General features: G+C 39.2%; 1 protein-coding gene across 1 annotated transcript in view; it reads right to left on the bottom strand.

The window, feature by feature from the left end:
* Positions 1-27,529, bottom strand: part of DNAH17 (dynein axonemal heavy chain 17) — a 224,254-nt gene that overhangs the window by 160,709 nt on the left and 36,016 nt on the right. The window contains exons 12-21 of the mRNA XM_020966020.2: positions 24,758-25,026; positions 23,825-24,020; positions 22,301-22,447; positions 14,073-14,181; positions 10,560-10,663; positions 9,842-9,982; positions 5,232-5,375; positions 3,659-3,841; positions 1,456-1,710; positions 719-888 (exon numbers count right to left, since the gene is read on the bottom strand). Coding sequence (XP_020821679.1) covers positions 719-888; positions 1,456-1,710; positions 3,659-3,841; positions 5,232-5,375; positions 9,842-9,982; positions 10,560-10,663; positions 14,073-14,181; positions 22,301-22,447; positions 23,825-24,020; positions 24,758-25,026 — 1,718 coding nt within the window. The remainder of the gene's footprint in view (positions 1-718; positions 889-1,455; positions 1,711-3,658; positions 3,842-5,231; positions 5,376-9,841; positions 9,983-10,559; positions 10,664-14,072; positions 14,182-22,300; positions 22,448-23,824; positions 24,021-24,757; positions 25,027-27,529) is intronic.

The following is a 27,529-nucleotide window of genomic DNA, read 5'->3' on the forward strand; positions in this document are numbered from 1 at the left end:
TGACACTTACTAGCTGTGTGACCCTGGGCAAGTCACTTAACTCCAGTTGCCTAAAACCAAAAAAAAAAAAAGGGAAAGTCTTGAATGCGTGGGAACAATAGTTGAACAATGAACAGAGTGAAAGATTCAAATAACCATTGGGATAAGGAAGCAATACCCTCTGCTGGAGAGGCTAGATGAACTGGACCTCTGGCCTCCTTGGTCTGACCTCTTCCACTTGATTGGAGGTATGCCATCTTTAGAGCAGGGTGAGGTCTCAGACACCAGGACCATATCATCAAGGCTTAACCCCCGCCTCCCCAGGTCCAATCTTCTTCCTTTACCTTAAAGCAGATTCTGGGCCACATCTTATCTCCCTTAGTGATATGTGAGACCAGCCCTGAATCCAGATGCCTAGAGCTTTTAGAATTTCTACCTTGAATCCCTTTTATTGGATCAGCCTAATGACTTGGACTAATAAAAATTTGCCTTCTCTACTCTGGGGAAATTATCCAATAATTGTAAGTAGAATGGTATCTCAGAGGTTGTGGGCCCCTCATTTTGCAGATAACAGAACTACAAGAATGATGACAGAATTTATACTGTGTAGGTATCTAATCTCTTCAGAGCAGGTTGGAATCCTAAGACGTCCCAGCGGATTAATGAGTTTTCATTTTCAAGACAGACATCATTCATCAAATGAAGGTGAATCTAAGTGAAGAACATTGGAATAACCTACCTATTAGTAACATGGTCAATCAGATGCTGCTTAAACATGAGGCTCCACCGTTTAATGATATTAAGAAGGGCTTGTTTAAATGGACGGCAATCACTCTGCAACCAACTATTAAATACTTTGCTGTTGTCAAACTTGGAGACTTCCTCATAGAGCTTCTCATAAGAATCAATCTGAAAAGCAGACATCAGTGTCACATTGGAACTGTAAAATGAACTAGTGATTTCCTTAGAGAGCACAGAGAACCAGAATCTTTTGAGTGTGGCTTCTATCTGCAGTTGAGAGGGGCAGTACTAATAGACACCCTGGCCCTGCATCATCCCAAGAGTCTAGGGTGATTCTTAAAGTACCTATAGTGTAGGAAATAGACTACAAACAACTCCTAATTATCCATGTTGATGAAATGGGATAGTGACACAAATAAGAAATTATGTCAGTTTGTCTTGAAATGTATATAACTTCCGGCATTTTCCCTGTCTAATTATATTGGGCTAATATTAAAAATTAATTTGTATTCCCTGAGCAAACTCTATCTGATGGAAAGATGGAAAGATAGCATAGAAATGTTTTAAGTTGCAGGGAGAAACCAGTACCAGATCAGAAATCTCTACAGATAACCTATAAGGTGGTTAAGTCTTATATAAAGGTGACTTAGAGTTATTTGGATACACTCTTTCCCAACATCAATAGTAATTTTTAAAGTCCTTCTTGTGCCTTGATTGTTGTCATTTTAACATTACCTGCTGCTGAAATTGGGCTAGAGTTGGGGGTGTTTTGGGGAGGCTTTCTTCAGCATGAGCCTCTAGTTCTTCTGCTGTGAACATGCGACCATAAGTCAAGAAGTGCTGCATGAATTCATGGAGGTTATCCATCCATAAGTAAGAATATTTCTCAAAAGAATCTTGATAATCTTCAGCCTGCTTCATGGCGGTATAAACGTGGCCCGTGACGTCTTCCTTCATTTCTAACAGGTCAGCATTGTCTTCTAGGTCGTTCTGAAAGGGGAAAGGCAAGGAAGCAAATAGATGAAAGTGCCCACATTCACAGTTCAAGTTAGCTTTTATTTTTTTCCCCTGGAAATTTGCTTTTAACTAGTGAAAAGGCTGCTAGCCTTAAAAATGGAATTGGTAGATTTTTTTAAAAGTTAAAATAGTATGTGGGCCTTATTCTCTGCCTGATGAAAAGAGATGGAGTTGGCTATCTGAGGTCTTACATGTAGAAGAGAAAGGTCAGAATGTCTCATGATGCAAGCTGGTTAGATTATTAGGCTTCTTCCTCCCAAGGAAGTGACACATAGAAACAACTCGAACGACTAATGAACATACATGACAGCAGCCACTGTGGCTTCTCTGCCTACCATAGGTTGGTATATTTCTGAGAATCACTGATTCCCTTTGAGTTGTTGTCGTTCAGTCATTTCAGTCATGTCTGATTCTTCATGATCCCATTTGGGGTTTTCTTCGAAGAGATACTAGAGTGGTTGGCCATTTCCTGCTCTAGATCATTTTTACAAATGAGGAAATTGAGGCAAACAGGGCTTTCCCAAGGTTACCCAGCTAGTAAGTGTCTAAGGCCAGATTTTAACTTAGGAAGATGAGTCTTCCCAACTCCAGGCCCTACACTGTATGCAGTGATCCACCTAGCTACCCCTTATATGTCATTATTTCTATGTAGAGCCAACCTTCTGAGAGCACTTACAGTTTCATTTTCCTAGAGCAAAGATGGAGGCCAGCAGGAGGCAGAGGTTGACAAAAAAATAACAGCATTTATATAGAGTCAAGATTTTACAAATATTATCTCATTGGATCCTCACAACCACCGTGTTGGGTAGTGCTGTTGTTATCCCCATTTTACAGTCGAAGAAACTGAGGCCAACCACGTAAGGGACTTGCCAAGCATCACACGAGTAATCTGTGGGGAGAGCTACCAGCTACCTACCTCTAAACAAACTGTGTAGTTAGCTTAAGGTGGATGTGGTTATATCTCTGTTCTTTGAAATCTTCAACCTGATTAGAATTATTCTGCCTATGAATAAACTTGACCCTGCAATACCCAAAGGGGTTTGAGGGGCAGGTAGGAAGAGTGTTGAACCTGCAGACAGGTCAAAGCAGTCAGCCTGCTTCTGCAGTCAAAGTTTAGCTGTGCTCACTTTGAAGTGGTAAGACAGAGCTATTTTCAGAGAGTTACTTAGGCTATTAGAAGGTTAAAAGAAGGTAGGAAGGGGAACTTTTCTCTCATTCATGTTCAGGAATATGTGTTGCTTGATTGCTCCGGAAGGGAACAATTTCATAGTATCATAGATTTAGAGCTGGAAGTCACTATAGACTTAATCTGCCTTGACTTCTGTTTCCTCATACGGAAAATAAGGGAACTAGACTAGATGGCTCTTGAACTCCCATTTACGTGCAGAGGCAAGAGTATCTCCACACTTCGGGGATATGTTTTTATACTGTAGTCCTTACTATACACCTACTTCGTAAACACTGTTTTGTAAAAGCAAACGGATATTGGAGCAATGTCCACTGGTTAATAGATACCTGGGAGAACACTGACTGAGGACTTGTGAGCAAAGTGCTAGAAAACTCCCTCCCCAATCCTTTGGAGTTACCCCTTCTAGCATAGGTGTCAAAGGCACCTGTGGCTCCAAAACTCATGGGGCCAAACTAGATTAAAATACAATTGGGAGATATTTAACAAAATAAATAAAAATACCATCTGAGATAGATAATATTATCTGTGATTTCCTAAGTCACTATGTGACTGCAGGGATCTACTTCTGTTTAAATTTGATATGACACCGCTGCCCTAGAACCCCAAGGAAGAAGCAGTCAGCACCTTCGGGGGCCTCAGTCTTACAATGTGAATGGAAGCTGGGGAAGTGGCCCAAGAGAGCTGACACATAAGTCCTCACCAACATACCAGCTGAATTAAGGAAAAGCTTACCTTGTAACTCAGTTTGCCTTTTGCCAGTCGTGGAATCAGTTTGGCAGTGTCGTATATGTCATTTATCAGACTCTCTATTAGTGAGAAGAAGCCATTTTCGATTCCAATTTCCAGAGATGGATTGTATGTTAACACATCTTCATCTAGTTCCAACCTCACTTCAAACAGCGGAGCAACAGTTTCCTGAGAACAGTTGATCCCCAGGATTATTTTCTTTGACAGAATGGGTCTATTTACTTCTAACTTTATATGTCATTCCGCTTACAGTAGTTTCTCAATGATCAATGGGCAGATAATCCATTTTGTGAAACATATATGACTTTTTTTTTTAACTCTAAGCCGATTTGGCTCCACTTCCACAAATTCTGCTAGGTCACTTTTGCCCAGCACACAGATTATGTATGTTCAGGGAATGTAGACTCAGTGTCAACTTAAGCAAAAGAATTCATAGAATAAGTCTACTAAAAATAATTATATTTGCATTTGTGATGAGATAGAAATGAATTTTGCATAACCTGGGATTTTTTTAAAAGCCTATTTGTGCTTTATTAATAATAATGCTTGGGAAATTCCATAAAGGTATTCGAGGGTTAAGTGACTTGTTCAGGGTCATATAGCTAATAAGCATCTAAGGATGAATTTGAACTTGAAAAGATGTGTCTTCCTGAATCCAAGACCAATACTCTAACCACTGTTTTTTTACAGTTTGCAAACTGCCATACATACATACATATATATATATATATATACACATATGTGTGTGTGTGTGTGTGTATATATAAAACCTCATCTAATTCTCAGCAGAGTACCGTGAAGGAGGAACTGTAAATACAATTATCCCCATTTTACAATTGAAGAAATTGACACAAATTGATGTAAGCAGCTAAGTGGCTATTTCCAAAGTAATAGAGAACACTGTTTAAGTAACTTCCACTTCATTTAAAGGAGTGAGAGATAATTGTCTCTCCTTTTATTTATCCTGATATCTGAATTTCCAGGTGAAAACATTCTCTAATGATCAGTACCAGATGATCCAATTAGCCTACTAGGTCCATGCCCAGAGGCTTCCATGTTCTTAACAATCCCTAAAACAAGTGACAGTGGAAGAGGAAGAGGAGGAGGAGGGACCCTTAACTCAGAATTAGGCACCCAAATAGAAATACAGAAACCAAATCAGCAGTTTACACCATTGACCTTCTAAACAAAAAGTGAGAAGATGAAATATTCAGGATTTAGGAGCATAACTAAGAGGGTGACATGATACCTACTTAATGTTTATAAGCACCGAGATTAACAGAAAAGTGCAAGAGAGGTGCAATTAAGAACCTCTCATTTCCTTGACTTCTCTGAAACTCTAGCTAACTCCAACTCTAAGAATCAGAGAGCACTCAACCTCACTGGCTCTGTAGTGGTGGGAGGCAGAGAGAGGGCCACAGGGGTGTCTAGGGACCCCAGAAAGTCTGAATGTACCATTGGGTTTAGGTATTCTAGAAATAATTTTTGTCAAGGCCAATTTTCGATAAATCTATCGTTAACATCCCCTTTGAAACAAAAGGACATTTTCAAAACTTACATCTGTTACCATGTTGCTCAGAAGATACTGCAGAGATTTTCGAACAAATTGCTCAAATCCTTCTAAGACCATAACATCAATATAATCTACGTATTCCTTCCAAGATTCAGTCGTTGTGTCAGCTCGAAATAATTCTGCATTTTCCTGGGAAAGGAATTTATCTAAGTCATTAAATCAGCACTTTTATCCAGAGGAGGGAGGGAAACACAGACAGAGCAACAGTTTTGTGTGACTTTTAAATATCCATGAGTACAAGCCTTAACTCCAAAGGATTTCTGCCAACCCCTGTGTTTGGCCTTATCTGGCCTTAAGATTAGCGTATTCACAATTGGAGTCCGCTCACCTTAAGCTGGGGCACTGAGGTCACTTTGTCTTCTTTAGCATGAAACCCCACAGACCTCTATCAGTTGCCTGGCTGAGGAGGTTACCCAGGACTCTTTTAACCTACAACAGTGACTTTGCTTAAAGCCAAACCAAGAGCGGCTTCAAGGTTAAAAGTGCTCACCTTGTATCCTTTTTTTGTGGGAATAAGAGCTCCCACGATGGTTTCTGTACTACTAAGAAGCTCTATACTATTCCTGGCTCCATTCATTCTCCAGACTTCTTCACTTCCGCTACCTTCTCTCCAGCAACCTGGAGATGCCTCCATCCTCAGGTCTATTTTTCTGAAATGGCAACTTTAGCTTAGACCTCCATTTTACAAGGGGTTCAGGCCATGGTCACTCCCTTCTTTATGTTGTATAATCCCATTAGAATGTAAGCTCCTGGGGGCAGCTAGGTGGCACAGTGGATAGAACACTGGCCCTGGAGTCAGGAGGACGTAAGTTCAAATCCGGCCTCAGACACATAATACTTCCTAGCTGTGTGACTCTGGGCAAGTCACTTAACCCCAACTGCCTCATTAAAAAAAAAAAAAGAATGTAAGCTCCTTGCAGGCACAGCCTGTGTGCTTGTATTAGTATCCCCAGCACTTAATATTTGCTAGCTGTATCTCTCTCTCTCTCTCTCCCCCCTTCTCTTCCTCTCTCTCTTTCTCCCTCTTTTTTCTTTTCTCCATATATATACATATATATTTACACATACATGTATACGTATACATATATATTGTGTGTATAGACACACAATATATATATATATGTGTGTGTACACACACACAAATTATATTATACATATATATACATATATATTCATGAGGTTTTGTCTATGCTTCTTAAAATTCCACTTTGATTATCACAGTGATCAAGGTACCAAGGGTCATCATGAGTAGGGCTGCCCCTCTGCAAGATGAGGAAATAGATGAAACTCTGTCCCTTCATTGCCCTCCTACTTCCCTTTCCTGCCTTCTGACACCCTTCTTTGGTATCATTTCCCCTTTTCCCTGCCCATACCACACACCCTTCCGGTCACTCAGTGTCTTCCTGCTTCCCTTGATGATACGCCTCTTCCTTAATATGTTCTCCCCTGTTGTGACCTGTGTTCTGGATTTTCCCCCAGCTCTAATCCTCCATGAAATTTTATATGTCTTGGGTTACATTCTTCATGAACCCATGACAATATGCAATGGAACCTGATGAATGGATGTTTTACCTCCCCAGCTAACATTTTAGGCAGGCCCTTCTGGAGCTAATGCCTGCACTTTTCAGGACAGGGAGATTTCTGACGGAAAAACTTTTTTTTTAGGGGGGTTGGAAGTTGTCTCTGTTCCAGGACTCAGAATCTCAAGAAAAATCCCAAGGAATGTCTTGGGGCCTTACTGGAAGTTTTCTCGTTTTACACAATAGTGGAAAACCCCACACACTCATCACTATGTTCAAAAATACCACCTCAGTTCAAACGTAAGCACTGTGGCATGACCTCTACACAGCCAACCAAAAGTCCCAAGCTATTTGGTTGCTCAGCATGGCATCTGGATATAGAACTTTAGAGATTCAATCCCTATTTTTTACAAATGGCAAAACTTGTTTTTGCTCAAACAAAATCAATACAATTAGAATTAGAAGCATTTAAATGGAAATAAAAAGTCTTGGCAGCAAATGTATCTGATGTCCAAGATACACAGGAAATTGATACAAATACAGGCAAGTAATGGACAACCAGGTAAAAGATTCCAAATCATTAATTATAAAAGAAACTAAAATTAAAACAACTCTGAGGTTTTATCTCACACTTGTCAGATTAGTCAAGATGATTAAAAAAAAAAAGCAAAATGACAATCATTGGAGAGCCTTCGGGGAAATAGGCACACCAATAAACTGTTGGTGGAGCTGGTGAACCAATCCAATCATTTTGGAAAGCAACCTGGAACTATACCCAAAAAAGTCACTCACCTAAATACCTGCTGACCCATTATATACCCTCAAAGAAAGAGAAAAAAGACCCATATGTATGAATTTTCTTTTAATAGAAACACTTTCTATTGTAGCAAAGGGCTAAAAACAAAGTGGGTGCCCATTATTTGGGGAGTGGCTGAACAAATTATGGTATCTGAATGTAACAGAATATTATTGTATTGCGAGAAATGACAAAAGGGATAGATGCAGAGAAACCTGGTAGGAAGTGATGCAGAGTGAGCAGAACCAGGAGTACAATTTGTACAGTGGTTACAACATTATAAAGGAGGATAGCTGTGAAAGATTTAAGAACTATGATCAATGCAATAGCCAATCAGGACTAGAGGAGAATCATCATGCTTCCCACCTCTTGCTAGAGGGGTGAAGGTGTAGAAGTAAAGAATGAGAAGTTCATTTTCAGTCGTAGCCAGTGGATAGATTTGTTTTGGCTATATATATTTGTCACAAAGAAGGGCTTTGGGGTGAAGAGAGTAATGGGGCAATGGGGGAGTATAATGAAAGTGATACCAAAACAGAGAGAGACAGAGACAGAGAGAGAAGGAAAAGTATAAATGAAACACTTTTGAAAAAACATAGAAAGAAGCAGGGCAGACAAGCAGAGCAGTGTTAAAATTACTGAATTAAATTTAATATATGTTTTAATATACTTTTAAGAAAACATTCTATATGTAAAAGATTTATAGGGTCATGTATAATCTTTTGAAAAATATTCTTTGTATATGGAAATGTTCATGTTTATTGATGTTTGCCCAAATCATAGTAATAAAAAAAGAAAAAATACATATTACTTACAATGAGAAATCTTGAGCTCAGAGACACAAAGTGATTTGCTCAATGATAAGCTAATTGCCCTAATACTTTCTAGTGTGGCACCATGCTAACATGCTAGCTTTGGAGTTGGAAAAAAATTGGGTAAAAATGCTGCCCCATCTAACTCCTATTGGTATGACCCTGAACAAGTTACTTAACTTCTCTAAATCTTGGTTTCCTCATCTATATGAAAGGAATAATAACAACAATGCCAGCTGTTGTAAGGATTAAAGGAGATAACTCAGGAAAACTGCTTTCCAAATATATAAGTGTGAGTTATTCATTATTATTGTTGCCGCTATTAGGAGGTGTTTCACTTTAAGGAGGATCAGTGACTTGCTCCAGGCCACACATGTAGCAGCAGGGCCCAGCATTTGAAAGCACATCTCCTACCACCATGTTCATTGTCCTTCCCACTGCATTCCTCTTGGGCCTTCTCTTCCTACTGGCCCTGGGAGAATGTGCTCTGCCTACACCAACTTAAGACAAGCTATGTCAACTACATAGTAAGCTGTTTCTGCCATCAGAACAATTAGCAGGATGGCTTCAATGGCACAGCAAGGATGATTCACTGTTTTTAAGTGTGTTTTGAGAACACACTAACTTGAACTTTCATGACAACTGTTGACTTTTAAAAATAAGTTTACCGAGAGATTTAAATTAAAGCTCGAGATTGAGGCAATGTTGTACACAGGAAAGAACATTGGCTTGGGAATTGAGATTTGTTGTTGAGTCATTTTTCAGTTGTGTCTGACTCTTCATGACCCCATTTAGGATTTTCTTGGCAAGAATACTGAAGTGGTTTGCCATGTCCTTCTCCAGCTCATTTTACAGATGAGGAAACCGAGGCAAACAGGGTCTAGTGACTTGCCCCGGATCACACACCTACTAAGTATCTGAAGCTGGATTTGAACTCACAAAGAGGAGTCTTCCTGACTCCAGGCCTGGTACTCTATCCACCGCTTGAGGACTTGGGTTCAAATCCTGCCTTTGATGCTTACCACCCATATGACTTTGGACAAGTTACTTAACCCCTCTAGGTCTCAGTTTCCTCATCTGTAAAATGGAGGGGTTGGATTAGATGGCATCAAAGCTCCCTTCCAGCTTTAGATCTGAAATCTTATAAGATAGCTATTGTTAATTAAAAAAAAGCTTACTGAGTGATTTGAATGACAGCTCATTCAAAGACAGCACTGGTTTTGGACTCAGAGGACCTGAGCTGAAATCCTGCCTTTTTCACTCACCACTTGTGTGACCTGAGACAAGACAGCTCACTCCCCGGGGTTCAGGTTCCCCTCTTGTACAAAGGAGATGGTTGGCTTAGCTAATCTCTCTAGTCCCCCGTGGCTCTAAATCTCTGGTCCTATGACATCATCATGTCTATCTTGGCTTTTCCCCCTCCTGCATGGAAACCAGGTGTGCTCCCCAGAGTTTCTCTAGCTTCCTTACTGCAACCATGGCCTGGATCTTCACTCCAGCTTCTCTGACTGCCGTGTAGCGTTTGTTGAGGTTATTCACCCTTCCGTCCAAGTCTAAAAGGGTTTCTTTCTTGTTGTCCTTTCTTTCAAACATAGGGTTGGCCGACCAATCCTGGAAGGAAAAGGTTAGAACAGTTCAGCAACCTGTTGATAAGAAATCTGCCTTTGGATCAAAGTATACCATTTGCTCTTTTTTTTCTTTCCTTCTGTTTTGTTTCCTCTTTCTTGTGGTTCCTCCTCTTGGTTCTAATTCTTCCTTACAACATGACTAATGGGAACATATATTTAATAGGAATGTATATGTATAGCCCATATCAGATTGCACACCATCTTGGGGAGGGAGGGGGAGAAAAATTTAAAACATAAGTAAAAGCTTATGGAAGTGACTGTTGACCACTCAAAATAAATTAAAACAAAAAAATCTGCCTTCAGAAAACACACATTAGAGAGAGAATTTTCACTGTCCATAATAAATCCAATTTCACAATTATAATGACCAAGAACAGTAAACGGTATTTGCTCAGTGTATTCCCTTGCAATTTTGTAGTGTGGGGATCCTTCATGTGCTCTTTAAATTTAAAGTTCCCATTACTGGACATGCACTCTTGTATATTCTAGCATTATTTTTTGTCAGCTTTTTCCCTGGCTCTCCATTCCTAACCTTCTCAAGCACCTTGTAATTGACTTACATTCATAATCTGAACAATTCCTTCTATGTTTTGCTTTGTTTTCTGGATCCTGGTCTCTAAGTCATATAGGATTTCTCTCATCTCTTGAATATATTGAAACACACCTAAAAAAAAAAGTTAAAACATTCATAACATCAGTTTCCTTTTCTGTAAAAATTTCCAGAAATGGGGGTATGACAAAATGTGTCAAAGGCAGCCCTGTTGGTTTTGTTGGAGATAGGAAATATTTAACTGAAGCATAATGAGCATAAGCCCATTGCCAAAGGACCACTTCCAGTCTGTCTCTTTGACTAAGACTCCAGTCCGTGTGCCCTTTGAGTGGGAGCTATGTCCCAAATGATTGACAACTGAGCCAGGAAAAGCCACACACATATATTATGTACATGCAATCTGTGTATCTAAATATATATACATCATCTTATATAATACATTATGTTAAATATACTATGTAATAAAATACATTTAATATAAAATATATTTTTATTATTATATAAGGGGTGTGACATGGGTAAATTATGTATAATATATACTATGATATGATACAAGATAATACATCTAATGTATATAATATATTAAATAATATAAGTATAATATATTATGTAATATATTAGGTGCATCTTATCATGTAAACTATATTTAGATATATGTAACAAATAAGTTGTTTTAATCTATAGAGAAATATGTATGTACATACATTATAAGTGACATATAAAATTAATTGTATGTATGTATCTGTGTGTGTGTGTGTGTGTGTGTGTGTGTGTGCATGTGTGTATTGTCTCTTAGACTATAAATTGTTTGAGGGGATTTTTGTCTTTGTTCTTTGGGGGCCTAGCACAGTGCTTGGCATATAAGAGATACTTAATAAATGCTTGTTGATTTGTTGATAAAATGAGGGGATTATACTATGTGATTCAATTCAATTACATTTAATATAATTCAACAAAGATGAAATATCTCTAACACTTTGCCTATAAGTGGCTAGTGACAATTTGCTGGATAGCCCATATCACTGCTGTGCTGAGGACAGACCTCAAGGTGGGAGAAAGGGAAGTAGTTTTGGGGGTGTTTCAGCCAATTAGAGGTGATGTCTCCTTCTGCTTACACAGCATCACAGGGAACCCCCACAAGTTGTCTTTGATTAGAGGTGTTATCTATCTACTACGGGTGAAGCACTTCATTCTAGATGCCAGGGATACAAAAACAAAAATCAAACAATCCCTGCCCTCGAGGCACTTACATTATACTGAGGGTAGGGGGCGGGTTTATAACCCATAAATGGATATGTAAATACTGAGTATATAAAAAGTAAATGTAAATTTCAGGTGGAAGAGCACTAACATTTGAGGGGATTAGGAAAGACCTCATGTAGCTGATGACACTGAACTGAAACCGGAGGGATTTCTAAGGTTTCTAAGATGCGGAAGTGACAAGGAAGTGCATTTCAAGTATGGAGATAGTGTGTGGAGGAACCGTTAATAGACTAGACGTATAGTTCTCTTTCCAGTTCCAATATTCTATGACTCTATATAATAATAATTAATAACACTTACTATGTGCCAGGCTCTATACTAAGCACTTTACAATTGTTTGTTGTTATTCACCCTCGTTCTCAAAGAGGACCAATGACATCAGGAGGGTGATATCTTGACTTGCAAGTGAACTGGATGAGGCAGAGTGGTGCTCCACTCTCTCCTCCACAGTCAGTGGAGTCCAGTGACAAGACATAGGTCAAGCTGACTGGTGATGGTCCCAGATACAGTGGGAGACTTTGGCCTTTTTAAGCTAAGGTCTTTCCTAGGTCTCTGTTCGTCTGAGGCAACACTTATTTAGTAGTTAAAGGCTAAGTAGGAACTGAGGTAAAAGATGGCCTACTTTGCCTTCACAAAAGGATGAATTCACTTTACAATTATTATTTCATTTAATCCTTACAACAACCTTGAGAGGTAAGTGTTATTATGAATTTAAGGCAAATAAAAGTTAAACGACTTGCCCAGAGTCATATAGCTGATAAGTGTCTCAGGCCAGATTTTAACTCAAGTCTTTCTGACTCTGTGCCCAGTGCCCTATCCCCTGTGCCACCTAGTTTAGCAAGCTGAAGTCTTTTTTTGGTCCTTCATAAGGACAAGAATGGTACAAAAAACAGTCCCACTGTAGCACAAATGAAACCAACATCAAGGGCTGAAACTCCTCAAGGGCTATACAAGCACATCCCTTTCTCAGACAGAAAACAGTGACAATGTATGGATGGCTCAGCAAAACCCATCTGGGCTAACGGAAAGGCAGCTCCCAGCATATGAATGAGTCAGTGAGCCAGTAACATCTTGTTTCCATACAGAGAACAGCAGAGGACGGTGTTGATCAACTCTCAGGGCTTCCAAAGGAGCCATCAGTTGAAAACTGATATAAATAATATATAATAATATGTTATACTAATATATTTTATTTTTTAATATTGATATAACATTATTGTAATACATAATATACAAATAATAAGATTTGAAAAATAAAATGTCTTACGGTCAGGGCCAAAGCAGAGGGGACCTTGCTATATAAACCAGAGAATGCCATTACTATCATACAAAAGTTTTTACCAAGCACCATTATCCCTACCATCTGATTATTGATTGCATAGCCGGGTAACCTGATAAGACCAGAAGGTATTAAATAACATCCCTTTAAAAAGAGAAGGTCTGGTGAAGGTAGGAACCATTTTGTCTTGATATTTCTTTCCCTAGAGCCAAGTAATTTAGATTTGGGGTGAAGTAGAAGTAAGGAGTTGTACTTGGAATTTCACAGATCTAGGTGACTTCCAAGTGAAAAGAAAACACTTGGTCAACACTGATATCCTATGGCTACATGACTTAGAACCTGACATCACTGTTTGCCATATTGAAAGGTTAAAAAATGACTTGCAGGATGTCACATGGAAGGAACTGAGGTCAGGTCTTCTTGAGTCTGAGGCTGACTCTCTATCCCCTATGCTATGGTACCTTTCACATGGTAGCATAAGAACATGATAAATGTTTGTCAAAATAAAAAAAAGAGAGAGAGAAAGTCCCTATTCCTTAATGTGACATCACATTAAACAGGTTCTTTTTGAACTGGATCACCATGTAGAATCATCTTTTGCCTCTTAAGCCATCACCACTAAGAATCTCAGAAGAAAAATCTAAGTGTTTATATTATTAGGTATAAAAGAGAATAGAGTTGTAAAAAGGGCAAGTCCATGGGTGCTGGCCAATGGGGCTCTACCTTAGAGTGTTACTAGGTAAGGACCATGATAGTTTCCCTCATGCTGTTCCTTTGCTGGTCCAACACTGGCTGCACAACATGGCCACTATAGTCCTGGTGCTCCTCTCCCAGGGCTTACCTTTTCCCTTCACACACCCCACCTACTACATCTTTTCTGAAGTTGAATTCTGAAAGCAAGGTTGTTATATGGTAGTAACGGTAGAAGTAGACTTTGGTGGATGTCAAATTCAACTAAATGTGAAGCCATTTCTTTAATACCTTCGCCATTCCAAAACAATGTTGTTTCAGCTTTCTGTAACTTCACATCAATTGCTTCTAATTCTTCCTTGATCAGTGGAAATTCTACTTTCTGAACAGTGGTCTTTATCTGCAAAACAAAGGCATTTCAGGCCCATCTGTAAAATCCAACCTCACAATTAAAAAAATATTTTGGTAAGTACTTATCCATTATCACTCAGAATCAATCTGAATATTTGAAATAAATCCTCATTCAATCAGGAATTGCTTATGATCACATATCCCAAGAGATGCCCATTTTGTCTTAATACATTTTGGGAACCATTTTATTATTGAAGATTCACATACAATCAAGGGAGGCAGCATGGAATCCAGTAGTAGATATTTCCTTTAGATTTGGAGTCAGAAGACTTTGGTTCAAATACAGGCTCTACCAGTTCTTAAACTTGTGTGACCTTGAGAAAGCCTATTAACCCATTTGGGTCTCAGTTTCCTCCTCTGTAAAATGAGGGAGTTTTGACTAGATGCTATCTAGCTATAATCTCATTATTATTTATTCTTCAGTTATTTTTTTAGTCATGTCCAACTCTTTGTGACCCCATTTGTGGTTTTCTTGGCAAATATAATGGAGTGGTCTGCCATTTCCTTCTCAAACTCAGTTTACAGATAAGGAAACTGAGGCAAAATGGGTCATATGACTTGGGTCACACTGTTAGTAAGTGTCTGAAGCCAGATTTGACCTCAGGAAGAGGAGTCTTCCTGACTCCAGGTTTGCCTCATTCATTGTGCCACCTGGTTATAACTATAATCAATGATCCTATAAACTCTCAATTGTCTGTGCTAATGGGGAAGGAAGATAATAATAATTATAAGTAATATAAGTATAGCACACAATTCAAAACCTTTGGTATTTAACTTTGTAATGCAGTAAAATATTGAATCAAAGACATATTCAGATGCACAGACACAGAATATTCAAACAATCTCAAACTCAGCCCCACTACACATCTGACATTTTTTGTGTTCAATCCCAAATTTCTACCAGATTAGCTATCTGCCCAATACTTGGTAGCTAACTGAGCAACAAGAAGCAAAAAGACCAGGTTTACTTCAGATCATAAGAAGAACATAGAGAGTTCAATATAATACGCGCATATCCCCTTTCAAGGAAACCAGAACACTCATTTTTAAGTAAATCAGATGTAGGAAAACCTGGATTTATAGGACTGATCAACTAAAAATTTATAAAGCTGATAAAAATGAGTCATAGACACTTTTAGAAAAGATTTTTCCCAAAAAATAATGAATTCTTCTGGTGTATTAAATATAACAATTTGTAAGACTTTGCTTTATATATACATTTTCCAAGACCATCCTCATCAGGGAAGAGTTACAAATCAAGTGTCTTAAGAATGGAAGATATCTGCAATACAAAATGATTCCTTCAATCTAGAGAAACTGCAAATTTAAATATTGGCTTCCCTAGTAGATTTATTGGTTTATAGGCTAGCTACTAGTTGACAAGGGATAGTAAAATTTAAAGCTAATTGGTCAGAGGTGCCCATGACACACAGGACCCAGGTTACTTTGTGGATATCAAAGTATTTTTGGCTTGCGCTTTGACTCAGGAATCTGATACACAGTAGGTTGACACCAGTTTCCCCTTATGAACATGCTGGTTATAATTTTATAATATTTTATTTTATTTGATTATATAATATTTTACAATAAGATGGCCAAGTAACAGGAGGATGAACAGTGAGTTCCTTCCCCTACACCACCTTCCCCCAACTCCTCTGAACAGCTCTAGAAAACACACCAGAGTGAATTTCAATCAAAGAATCCAAGAAAAAGAAAATCACAAGTCATTTTTCCAGCCCAGATCAGCAGAGCTTGGGACTGGGCCCTGAGGTTACAGGAGAAACAACAAAAATATTCTTCAACAGGTAAACTGCAGTCACCCATAGTCCCATGACATCTTATAAAGACTATTTCCCAGGGTGATTTATAGTTACAATATGGAGAACTCTCTTCTACTCAGGTCCTCCGGGCATGGCACTTGCCCTCATAAGGTTTTATTTCACCAAATCCAGGTCATTTATGCAGCTTTCCTAAAGCCTGCAGTACTTCCTCACCAGCAACTGGACACTGTGCTATTTGTCAATTCTTCAGCTGTGGTTGTAGGAGAAAAGCACAACATCTCTCTTCTAGTCTAATGAGGAATTTATAAATTTTTCCCTGCAGAGTTTACAATCCTAACAATGAAATGCCACACCCAAGATTCCTCTTTAGTAAAGCCATTTCCCCTCCTGATGAGTTATTGCTCTGTGTATACATTTAGTGACTTATCCAAGAGCAAGGATTTCAGTTACCCCCAAACCACCATGTAAACAATTAACAAGCATTTATTAAGTACTTACTATTGTGACAGATAAAAAGTCTGAGACGTATAGTTTCTGGGTAATCATTTTATTAATCATGCTAGCAGATAACTATTAAAAGAGATTAGTGGAACTCTCAAATACAAAAGATCTCTCATGGAACCTACTCAATGCTTATATGCCCTTGGAAGAGTAGATGTTGCTTAGGGTAGCAATCAACTTTGATTGGTTAACAAGTAATGACAATGAATATTCTAATGATAGATGAACCTATTCTAATGAGGGGCTGGAGGACATGACTTCCATCACTCAGACCTCTCTGTCTACAACACGATGGGCCTGATTTCATCCAGAACAGATTCAATTCTTTCACTATTTGGGTGGGGTCTCCCACTGAATACTGAAAGGCATGTAACCCTGGGGGTTTAGGCAATCTCATCCATCAACGATATCCTTCAGAGACTGGACAACCTACAGGAAAAACCCTGGTCCTAATTCAATAATTGATTGTTAATATAAGAGAGAAATAATCATTTCTCTCACTATGTACCATTGTAAGAGGTGCTGGGAATACAACAAAAATGGTGCAGTTCTGGCCTTCATGGAACTCCATTCTAACAGGTGAGACACCTTGTACATAAATAAGCATCAAGAGAATGCAGATATAAAAATATACAAGATAGCTCTGGATAGGAGAACCTGGGGGAATCAGAAAAAGTTTCATATTAACTATGATGTTTGGATTTTTAAGAGGTGGAACTAAGAGGGAAGCACATTTCAAACCTAGAGGACAGCCAGTGTAAAAGCATACAGATAAGGAGTAAAGTCTTACGTGTGAAGAGCAGTAAGAATGTGAATTTGGCTACAGAGTGCAAGAATAGGAATGGAGAGAAAAGAAACAAGGCAGTGAGACCAATTAGGTGATGAGGTGATGACGGTCTGATCTAGAATGGAGACCATACGAAGAGATCTGTTCATGACAGAAGAGATCTGTTGCAAGACTTATTGTGGAGGAAGAAACAATGAGATTTGGCAACTGAACAGATATGTAGAGGGAGGGGAAGAGTCAGAGATAATGCTGAGGTTGTAAGCCTCAGAAACTGGAAGGATCACAGTACCATCAAAAGAAATAGGCAAGTTTAGAAATGGGATGGATTTTTTGGGGAAAGATCATGATTTATACTTTGTATGTGTTGAGTTTGAGATGTCTATAGGGCAATGAGGTTGAAATATCCAATAGGCAAGTTGCTGATAAAGGACCAGAGCCTAGGAGAGTTACGGGTCACATAAATAGATCTGGAATTCATCTACATAAAGATGATAATTCAACCCATAGGGGTTGATGAGGTCACCAAGTGAGAGTATGTAGAGAGAGGAAAAAAAAAGAGAGGCCAATGCACATCCTTGAGGTACAACCCCAATTACGCATGTGATATGGAACGAGAATAGAAATTTGATAAGGAAGGTTCATACAGATAGGAGAAGAACTAAGAAAGAGAAATGTGCCAAAAACCCAGAGAAGAGAGAGCCTCTAGGAGGAAGAGTGGTCAATAGTGCCAAATATTGCAGAGAAGAAAGAGGAAAATTGAGAAAGGTCATTAAACCTGGCAATTAAGGGAACATTGGTATCTTAGAAGATCAGATGCCAGACTATAAAGGATTGTAAATTGAGAGGAAGAGAAGTGAAGTTAACAAAACAACTTTTTCTAAGTTTGGCTGTGAAAAGGAGAACTATCAGATGATTGTTTGAGGGGTGATAGGTCTAGTGAGGAGTTTCTAAGTATGGGCAAGGCTTGGACATGCTTGTAGGAAGCAGGAGGAAGTCAGGAGACAAGGGGAGATTGAAGAGAGGAGAATGAGAAGGGATGGTTGGAATTGTGGTAATTGTAGATTTTCCCAAACCCAACTGAACACTTTCCCTTAGACATTAACTTCTTTCCTTTACCTTTGTTTGAGGTTCAGCAGTACTGACTTTATTTGCATTTGGATGACTGAAACTTTCCCACAATGACATTACTTCCTGGCATTAAGACTGAACCTACCTCCCCGCAACAGTCTGTTCTTCACTAGTCTAAGGACTGAGAAAGCACCCTGACTATATTCTTCAATTTATTCTCTTCAGGCTCAGTGTGGGATTATTCATCTCAGGAGGGACTGTACTTTTTAGTACCTCCCAAAGTATGCATGTCCCTAGGGGTCTGAAATTTTCCCAAGTAAGATTGGAAAGAAAGAATGTTCAAAGTGAAGGCAGTACAACCAAACTGTGGAGGCAGGAAAGAAGCAAGTGGGGACATTTTCCTTGGGAGAGTATACTGGCATTTCTACCCCCAAGGGAGCTGCATTCACTCAGGCTACTTAAGAAGAAAAAGGAGTGTAAGCTTTGCTAGCATATTTTGAGACTAGTCTTCATTATGCTTTAGAGGTATAGCAATTACATGCAAAGCGAGAAGGGGACAGAACCATATAAGACTGTGGTTACCCAAGCCAAGAAAAGGAGGAGAGAAATGTATGCATCAATCACCAGGGATGTAATAAGATATTAATAATAATAATGATAATAATAGTAATAATGCTGGCTAGTATTTATATAGTTCTTTAAAGTTTGCAAAGCACTTTGCTAATATTATCTAATTTTATCCTTGCAATATCCTGGGAGGCAGGTGCCATTATTATCCCCATTTTACAGATGCAGAAACTGAGGCAGACAGGTTAAGTAATTGGCCCAAGGTTACATAGCTAGGAAGTGTCTGAGACCAGTTTTTGAATACAGGTTCAGTCCATTGTGCATCCACTATTTCACCTAACTGCCATGCATGCAACATCTGCTTCAATTGGTCTCAAATATCTTAAAGACTCTTAGGGGCCAGAATTTATACTAAATTGAATTTGAAAGGGATTTATCATCTCATTCAAATCAAGGATGAGTATGAATGATAGCTTTTGATATCAGCCATGCAGGGCAGCTCCTCCCCACATTTTTCTCAGAAGACAGCCAGGCATTTTTATGGACATGAGGGATGAATGTAGACTTTGGGGATGAAAGATAGAGATGCCTGGCTTCATATAAACCTTGAGAGGCCTATGCAGCCACATGGCCCCTACAAAGGAGCAAGTACCAGAGAGAGATGCTGAAATAGCAGCAGAGCCATAACAGGGAGAAACAAACCTATTCGTGGACCTTGCTGTAGCCAAACAGAGCAAGGGCACCAAGAATCTTTGTATACTCAGGAGCTGCCTAGACCCATCTCTTTGCCAGTTCTGTCAGCCACGTATATTTTAAAACACTTTAAAGGTGTGAAACAATGGAGGGGAAGGTTGCTTGACCTCCTACAGAAAAAAGAGAGAAGAAAGTCCCCATGTACACCAAAATCTTTATAGCAACATTTTTTTGTGGTAGCAAAAAAATTGGACATTCTTTCCCCCACTGACTGGGGATGACTAAACAAACTGTTGTATGTGAATGTAATGGAATATGACTGTGCTGTAAGAAATGATGAATGTCATGAGTACAGAGAAGCATGGAAAGATCTCCATGAACTGATTCAGTACCACTTTTCCTACTTCCTTACCCCAGCGGGAAAGTCAGGAAAAAGAAACCAATTTACTGGCATGATTGGGTAATATGACACATAGGGTTATATCAAGAAATTCTGACAAAACTCCTCAGAGATTTCTGGAATCATTAACCATACCCCAGAACAATGGTTCTATGCTAGATCAGACATTACGACAAACTTGCCTTTATCCTAGAGCAACACCAATTTTAAAGGCTAATGTAATTATTTCTTTTAGAGTTTACTTTGCCTCCACAAAACCATACTCAGATACCTCATTATGACAGGGAAGTGACACTAGTGTCTTCAAAGGGCATACCAGGGTAGCTTAGGCTCTGTCAGGTTCTAACTATGCTGAAAAGGCTTAGAATTTGTCACCTGTAGGATATATTCCAAACAAATGGGAAAAGAACCCACATGTACAAAAATATTCATAGCAGCTCTTTTTGTGGTGGAAAAGAATTGGAAATTGAGAGGATGCCTATCAACTGGGGAATGGCTGAGCAAGTTGTGGTATATGAATGTAATGGAATACTATTGTGCTATAAGAAATGATGAACAGGCTGACTTCAGAAAAACCTGGAAAGACTTACATGGTCTGATGCTGAGTGAAGTGAGCAAAACCAAGAGGACTTTGTACACAATAACAGCCACGTCATGCAATGACTAAGATTGTTAAACTGAACCCTTCTCAGCATTACAAGGATCTAAGACACTCCAGAGGCCTTGGGATGGAAAATGCTGTCCACATCCAAAGAAAGAACTATGGAAGTCGAATCGCTATGACTTATTTTTACCTTCTGTTGAGTTTTGTTTCCTCTTTCTGATGGTTCCTCCTATTGGTTTTAATTTTTACTTACAACTTCACTAATGTGAAAATATGTTTAATGGGTATGTAAATGTAAAGCCTATATCAGATTGTGCACTGTCTTGACAGATGATTAGGGATAGGATTGATATATAAAGCAAACAGAAACAATGAAATAAAATAGCTTGGCAGGATATCGAAATAAGTAAAGTCATCCCAAGCACATTCAAGGATGAAAATGGAAGGAGTACTCCAAAAAGAAGACAAAGAGAAAATGTTTGCAAAAAAAATTTTTAAACAAATTCTTTTCTCTATCAAGGTTGGTTGAGCCACCACTTGTGAACTTCAACATCACAATCCTAGAAAAGACTAGAGGAGATAGAAATGACTCTAAAGAGAATAAAGATGGGAAAAGCAGCCTGATTAGAGCAAGGGTGTTTAGAAGAGACATGTGATGGAGGTGATACAAGTATGACAGCTTTGAGAGAGCTATATAAAAAGTATCTGTAGGAGAGGAATATATCAAATCAGACCTTGTTCATGTTGAAAAAAAGCAACCTAGAGAACATCCATATCTATCACCCTATTCAGCTCTCTCCCATCTATACAAAGTCTTTGTGAGTTGCGTATACACAATCAAGGACTTTCTTGATGAAGGTATTGAGAGGGAGCAAGCAAACATTCAGTGAACCACATCTTTCCCATTTCACAATTAACTGAAAGATGTAGAGAAGACATGATCCCATTGTGCTTTTTGATTATGAATGAACATTTGAGTCAATATAACAAAACACCAACTTATAGGCCCCTTTACAACAAAATATCTCCCATTTTGTTGTTCATTGTTCTGTCATTTCACTTGTGTCTGACCTCTCATGACCCCATTTTGGGGTTTTCTTGGCAAAGATACTAGAGTGGTTTGCCATTTCTTCCTCCAGTGGATCCATTTTGAAAGGCAACCAGAGGTTAAGTGACTTGACCAGGGTCACACAGCTAGGACATGTCTGAGGCTGGATCTGAACTCAGGTTTTTCCTGACTCCAGGTCCAGGGTTGTATCCACTGAGCCACAAGCTGCCTCAGGTATCTCTCATAGTTACACTAAAATCATTCAAGATTTCTAGGAAGACATAATAATATAAATAATCCAGTTACATAACCCTAACCATCAGGTGAGGCACAAAACAGGGAGAGGTATGCTCTCCAAAGATTTCCATGTCACTCCTCTCCACATTTCAGTGACTCTCTGTTATATTCAAGATTAGATATAACGTCTTTTGTTTGGCTTTTAAAAAGCCTTTCTTACATTATACTTTATTCTCCACTCCATGCACTCCATAATTCAACTAGCCTGGCCAAATTGCTGCTCCTTTAATACAACACTCCATCTCTCATCTCTGTGCCATGACATGTCCCCCATGCCAGAATGCTCATTTGGGGAACTTACGCATTGTTATTGTTGTTGTTACTCAAGACAAAAATAAATACTTTGCAAAAACACCACTTACCTCATTATACCAGCCAACGATGAGCTCCAGGTTGCCCACAAACTTTCGGAAGGTTTCATTCTTGGAGAAAAGACTCTCTGCACTACTTGGAATCTCTTTTTGTTCCTGAAAGTTCAAGTACTTGACCTCTCTTAGAACAGCCACTAACTGAAGGTAAAGAATATTAGAGAAAAGGGCTGCTATAAATATCAATAATCCTGCAATTAGATTCAGGAGAGATGGTGTGTAAGTTAAGATTTTCCTAGGGTCAGCTCTCCCTATTCCTTCACTTCACCCCAAAACAAGCAATACAAGTAAAAAGTTCTCAAATTCAATTAACTCAGAAAGAACAAGAATATGATAAATGGAAGAATCTACTACAAATAATTTTTATAGAAAAAAAATTTATGGAATGATGACTCACCAATTTGCTGTTTTGGGTACTCTACCTAATTCCAATATCCCTACCCTACTCCCATAAACCTTGTGCCAGCCTGGAGCAGCTAGCCCTTGCATAGTTGTGACTTCTGTAATCTTAGACATCCAGTTTTTAGAGTTAACTACTTTTTAGTTTCCAGGCAGGATTGACTATTCATAGGCCAGACTCTCCTATAATCACAGCACATGTGTTGGCCCAGGGTGACCCTAAGGGACCACTGACGTTTTAGGGACTTCACTTTTGGGGCTAACCCTCCTGAGTTACTCCATAGGGAAGCCCACTAACATGTTGAGTTGAAGCCCATGAATCAGCCCAACTCCATTGCCAAGAAGAAGTAAAGGATTCTATAAGTTCAGAAAGACAAGAAATTAGAAAAAGGAGGAGACCAGAAATGCACCGCTGATTAAAAGAAACTAATAGACAACAGGAGAACCCAGGAAACCAGGAGAAATGAGAAAGAAATTGAGAAAAGAACAATTTCCTGGAGTACTCTTTTTGGTAATGGCTTAGGGAACCCTTCCTCATCCGTTTGAGCCTCTTAGGGGCAAACCTAGGAGCCATCTTTATCATCACTGTCTCTTCAAATCAGACCAGATACTTGGGTATTGGATAGAGTACTGGACCACCAAGGTTGCTTCTAGCTCTAAATCTAGATGCTATGTTCTTATTATGCCAGAGCACTGAACCTAGTCTCCAAGGGCTCAAACCTATTATTACTATCCTTCCTCTACCACCCCTCTCCTGTTGCCCCTTCCAAACACTGTAGGTTATTTTTCATTCCTCTGAGCACCTGTCTTATCTGCTTTCTTGGATGACTCCTAACTGACCTGTCCAGAAATATGAAAATACAGGTTTTTTCAGATTGATGAGGCTTCCTGCTTACTTATTTATCCATAATATATAGTTGAAGCTGTTTTCACTACTGTGATATTTTGTAGCCCATATTTCTAAATTCATGTTCTGACTTCTGATTGCAGAGACTTTCATTTTGGGGATCTTACATGTACTCCTAAAATAACTACCCCCAGCTATAATAAAAATCTTATGTCTCCTACATAGCAATCTTATACTCATCTCCCATATAGCCCAACAAGATGGCTACCAACCGCTTTGCTGAAGTTCACATGGATGAGGCCTGTGGCTGGATATCTCAGAATCAAGGGCTGTCCTAGGTTAAAGTGGCAGTCTTCGTCCACTCGCTCTATCCACTGCTTGTAAATAGACTGACGGTAGCTTTGAAGTAAAGACATCATCTCCTCATATTTTTGATAGATCACCTTAGCCTCTGCACTGGACATGACCCTGAATTTAGAATTGCAAGTAAGCAGAAAAACAGCATAAGATTTCATACAATGATTCCAAAAAAATCAGTCAACTAGAGAACCCTTTTGACCTACATGAACCATGATTGCTAGATGACAACATCCGAGGCAAGCTTGCTCATGGAATTGATTGTCAATTTTGTGAATCACCCAGGGCCCCTACATCCATGGTTCATGGAACTGACTATCAACTTTGTGAATCATCCAGGGCCCCTACTTCCCTAGGCTTCTTGTTGCAGTCCTTGAGTCACAGAACCACAGAATCTCAAGAGTTAGAAGGGAATTCAGTGCTTTAAAAGAATTCTTTCTATTGATTCCCATTTCTCTATATGCCAACATTTGTCTAAAAGTAAGAGACAGAGGAGAAAAGTGTTCAAATTTGTCTCACAGAATTATAGATTTAGAGTTGAAGCAACTTTTAGGGATAATTAAATCCTATCTCATCACTTAACAGATTAGAAAGTTGAAGCCAAAAGAAGTTAATAGAAGTAGGATTTAAACCTAGGACTTTTTAATACACGTCCAGGTTTCTTTCCCCACCACAAACGTGCTAAGCCACAGGTAGATAAAGGTTTGATAAAAGCTGAAACTGAAAATTTTGGCTGAAATTAAGTTTTTGGGATTATCTGCTGGTATTAATTTGCTGACAATAATAATTAATAAAAATAAGTCACTTGTACCTTGGTGTCTCTTCTAGCCTAAGAGGTCATGACTTACGGATGTTCAATGTGTCTGAAGTCCTTCATTGGTGCCTCCAGCCTTTCCTGGAGCTCTAAACTCCACTTCAGTTGTCCAGCAATGGGAGGCATGTTTTTATTTATTGGTGGGACTCCACCTCCTTCTTTCGTAGCCAATATCTGAGCATCGTACAAAATCTTGGCATTATCCAATTCAGCATCAAACATATTCAACATGACTGTATACCTGGGAACTACTTCTGTCAATATGAGAGGCCGTTCGAGAAGCCCCCCAAACATGTGTAATAACTGAAAGGTAAAGAGATGATTTTGGCTTAGCCAAAAAACATTTGTTTCCCTATTCACCTAGCTCTATTCTTAGTTCTATGGCCATTGAGGAAGGACACATGGGCACATTTCATAAGACATTGTTCGATCCTTTTTTCAAACATTAATTTTAGCTTTTCTTATGTGTGTAGTGAGTGAATAAATAAAATCCTCCCTCCTACATACCTTCACACATTTTTTTTCTCTAACAGAATCATAGATTTTACAACTAGAGAGAACCTTGGATCACCTAATCCATTCTCTCATTTTACAGATGATGAAACTGAGACCTAGAGAGGTTAAATGACTTGTCTAAGTCATGGAGGTAGTTATGATTTGAACCTTGTGCCTTGATTGATTTGATGTGCATTTTTGGCTCCAAAATATTTGACCAAGATGCAAATCAGCAATGGTCCTAACATTGAGAGTCCAGGAAAAAAAAATTGGGACCACAGATTTAGAGCTGGAAAGGACCCTAGTGGTCATCCAGTTTAGTCCTTTGTTTTACATGTGAAGAAATTGAGACCCAAAGAGAAATTAGCTGATTTTCTCAAGGCTGTATAGTTAGTAAGTAGCAAAACTGGTATTTGAACATAGGCCCTCTAACTCCAAATCCAGTGCTTTTCTCCAACACATCATGATGTATCAACTAAAGAAATCAGACTTGGGCAAAGAAAAATAAGAGAAAAAAAATTTTTTAAGGAGCAGCATTAGTATGGTGCTTAGACTATGATTGCTAAGTCTCATTAAACTGTATCAATTTCAAGACACCAGAAAATATAGAAAGAAGACCTGGTCCAGCAAAAACCTATGTGTGTGTTTGGGTGTGTATGTGTGTGGTGGGGCTAATCAGGAAAAATCCTTATCAATTGATTTTTTTCCCCAGCCCAGATGATGAAATTGATGAGATTATGGGACATGGACCCCTAAAAGGAAAAGATCATGTCTCTGAATGCAACCCAGCCCCTGAACTTTCCCACACATTTCAGCAACCCAGTCCCTGGTACTTTGCCTGAGGCATCTAACCCATCCCAGTTTACCTCCATACTCAATAATCCTTTTAACTGCTCTTTACTGTAGCTCTCTGACCACTTAACTCATTTCATTGCCTGCACTTGCCTGCTGCTTGCCACTCTTTAATCCCATCCAGACCCCTTCTCTGTTGCCCCTGAACCACCCCAGGCTATTTACCCCTCCTTAATCCCATCCAGATCTTCTCATAGTCTTTTTCTATATAAAAGTATCATTCCCACCCCCATAAAGCACAGACTCACAAGGAACTCTGCCCACTCCTATTGGTGATACAGTACTGCAGATTTACTAGGAATCTTGCCCACCATTCTGGTGTTAAAATAAAACCTTGCTACTCTGACTAAAAGAATGCTTGAGTGGTTGAATTCTTTTGTGGCAGCCCCCCTTTACCTTTACATTTCAAGGTACCCAGCACCCCAAACTGCACCATATTGGTGGCCTGTACAGGGAATTGCTTGACCCCCTCAAGCTGGACCTTCTCCAGCCAAGACAGGAAGATATGTAAGCCTCCTCTCTATATATACCTTTCTTGCTCTACAGTTAGGATGACTCTCCCAGCACCTAAGAAGGCTTGGAGGTGCTTTTTGGGCCTGATGCTCTCTGGCTTCATTTGGGTCAGACAGTTTCAAGGCTATCTCAGACCTGGGCATACCTTCCACAGAACAGGGGATGCCCTATCTGGGAATGTATGCCCAATTCTCTTGATTCTCCAGGACTCTAGAGAATTGGGAAAATTGCAGGTGCCTTTTTGCCTTCCTGAGGCTTACTCCCTCCATACCCCCAGATCCTCCTTCACAGAGGGACTACCAGCTCCTATACCCATGGTGGGCTAATCCTTTTCAATGTCCTAAAATTTGCCCTTGTCTTGTCTTTTAAAGAATTGGAAAAAGTTCAGTTTCTCTTGAGACCTCAAAAAGAAATACTTTGTGCTCTTTTGCAACATAGCTTGGCCTCAGTATCACTTGGAGTACCAAGAAATATGGCGCATTTTTGTGTCTTTGCAATACAATACTCTCATATAGCTAGATTTATACTGTTGACGAGAGGAGAAATGGAAAGAAATATCGTACATAATGGCTTTCAGAATACTCTCACAGGATCCCATTCTCAGAAAAAAAAACTGTAAAATGCTCATGACTAGAGTCACCCTACAAAAGCAGAATGGGAAACCAACTTGATATATTAGATGATCCCCTTCTTGTGGCCCCCAGGTCATCTTCCCTGGCCATTTCCTTGCCTCTTCCCCCACCCCTATCCCCTTCCTTGGTCTTCTCCCCCACCCCTTCCTACTGTTCCCCTTTCTCCCCCATCCCCTCCTGCTTTCCCTGACCCTTCCCCTGCTTATATTGCTTGTTTCATAAATTGAATATATATATATATATATGTATATACACACACACATATATATATGTATATGTATATGTATATGTATATGTATATGTATATGTATATG

This window comes from Phascolarctos cinereus, unplaced genomic scaffold (genome assembly GCF_003287225.1).
Source record: "Phascolarctos cinereus isolate Bilbo 61053 unplaced genomic scaffold, phaCin_HiC Scaffold_5;HRSCAF=322, whole genome shotgun sequence".
Taxonomy (NCBI): domain Eukaryota; kingdom Metazoa; phylum Chordata; class Mammalia; order Diprotodontia; family Phascolarctidae; genus Phascolarctos; species Phascolarctos cinereus.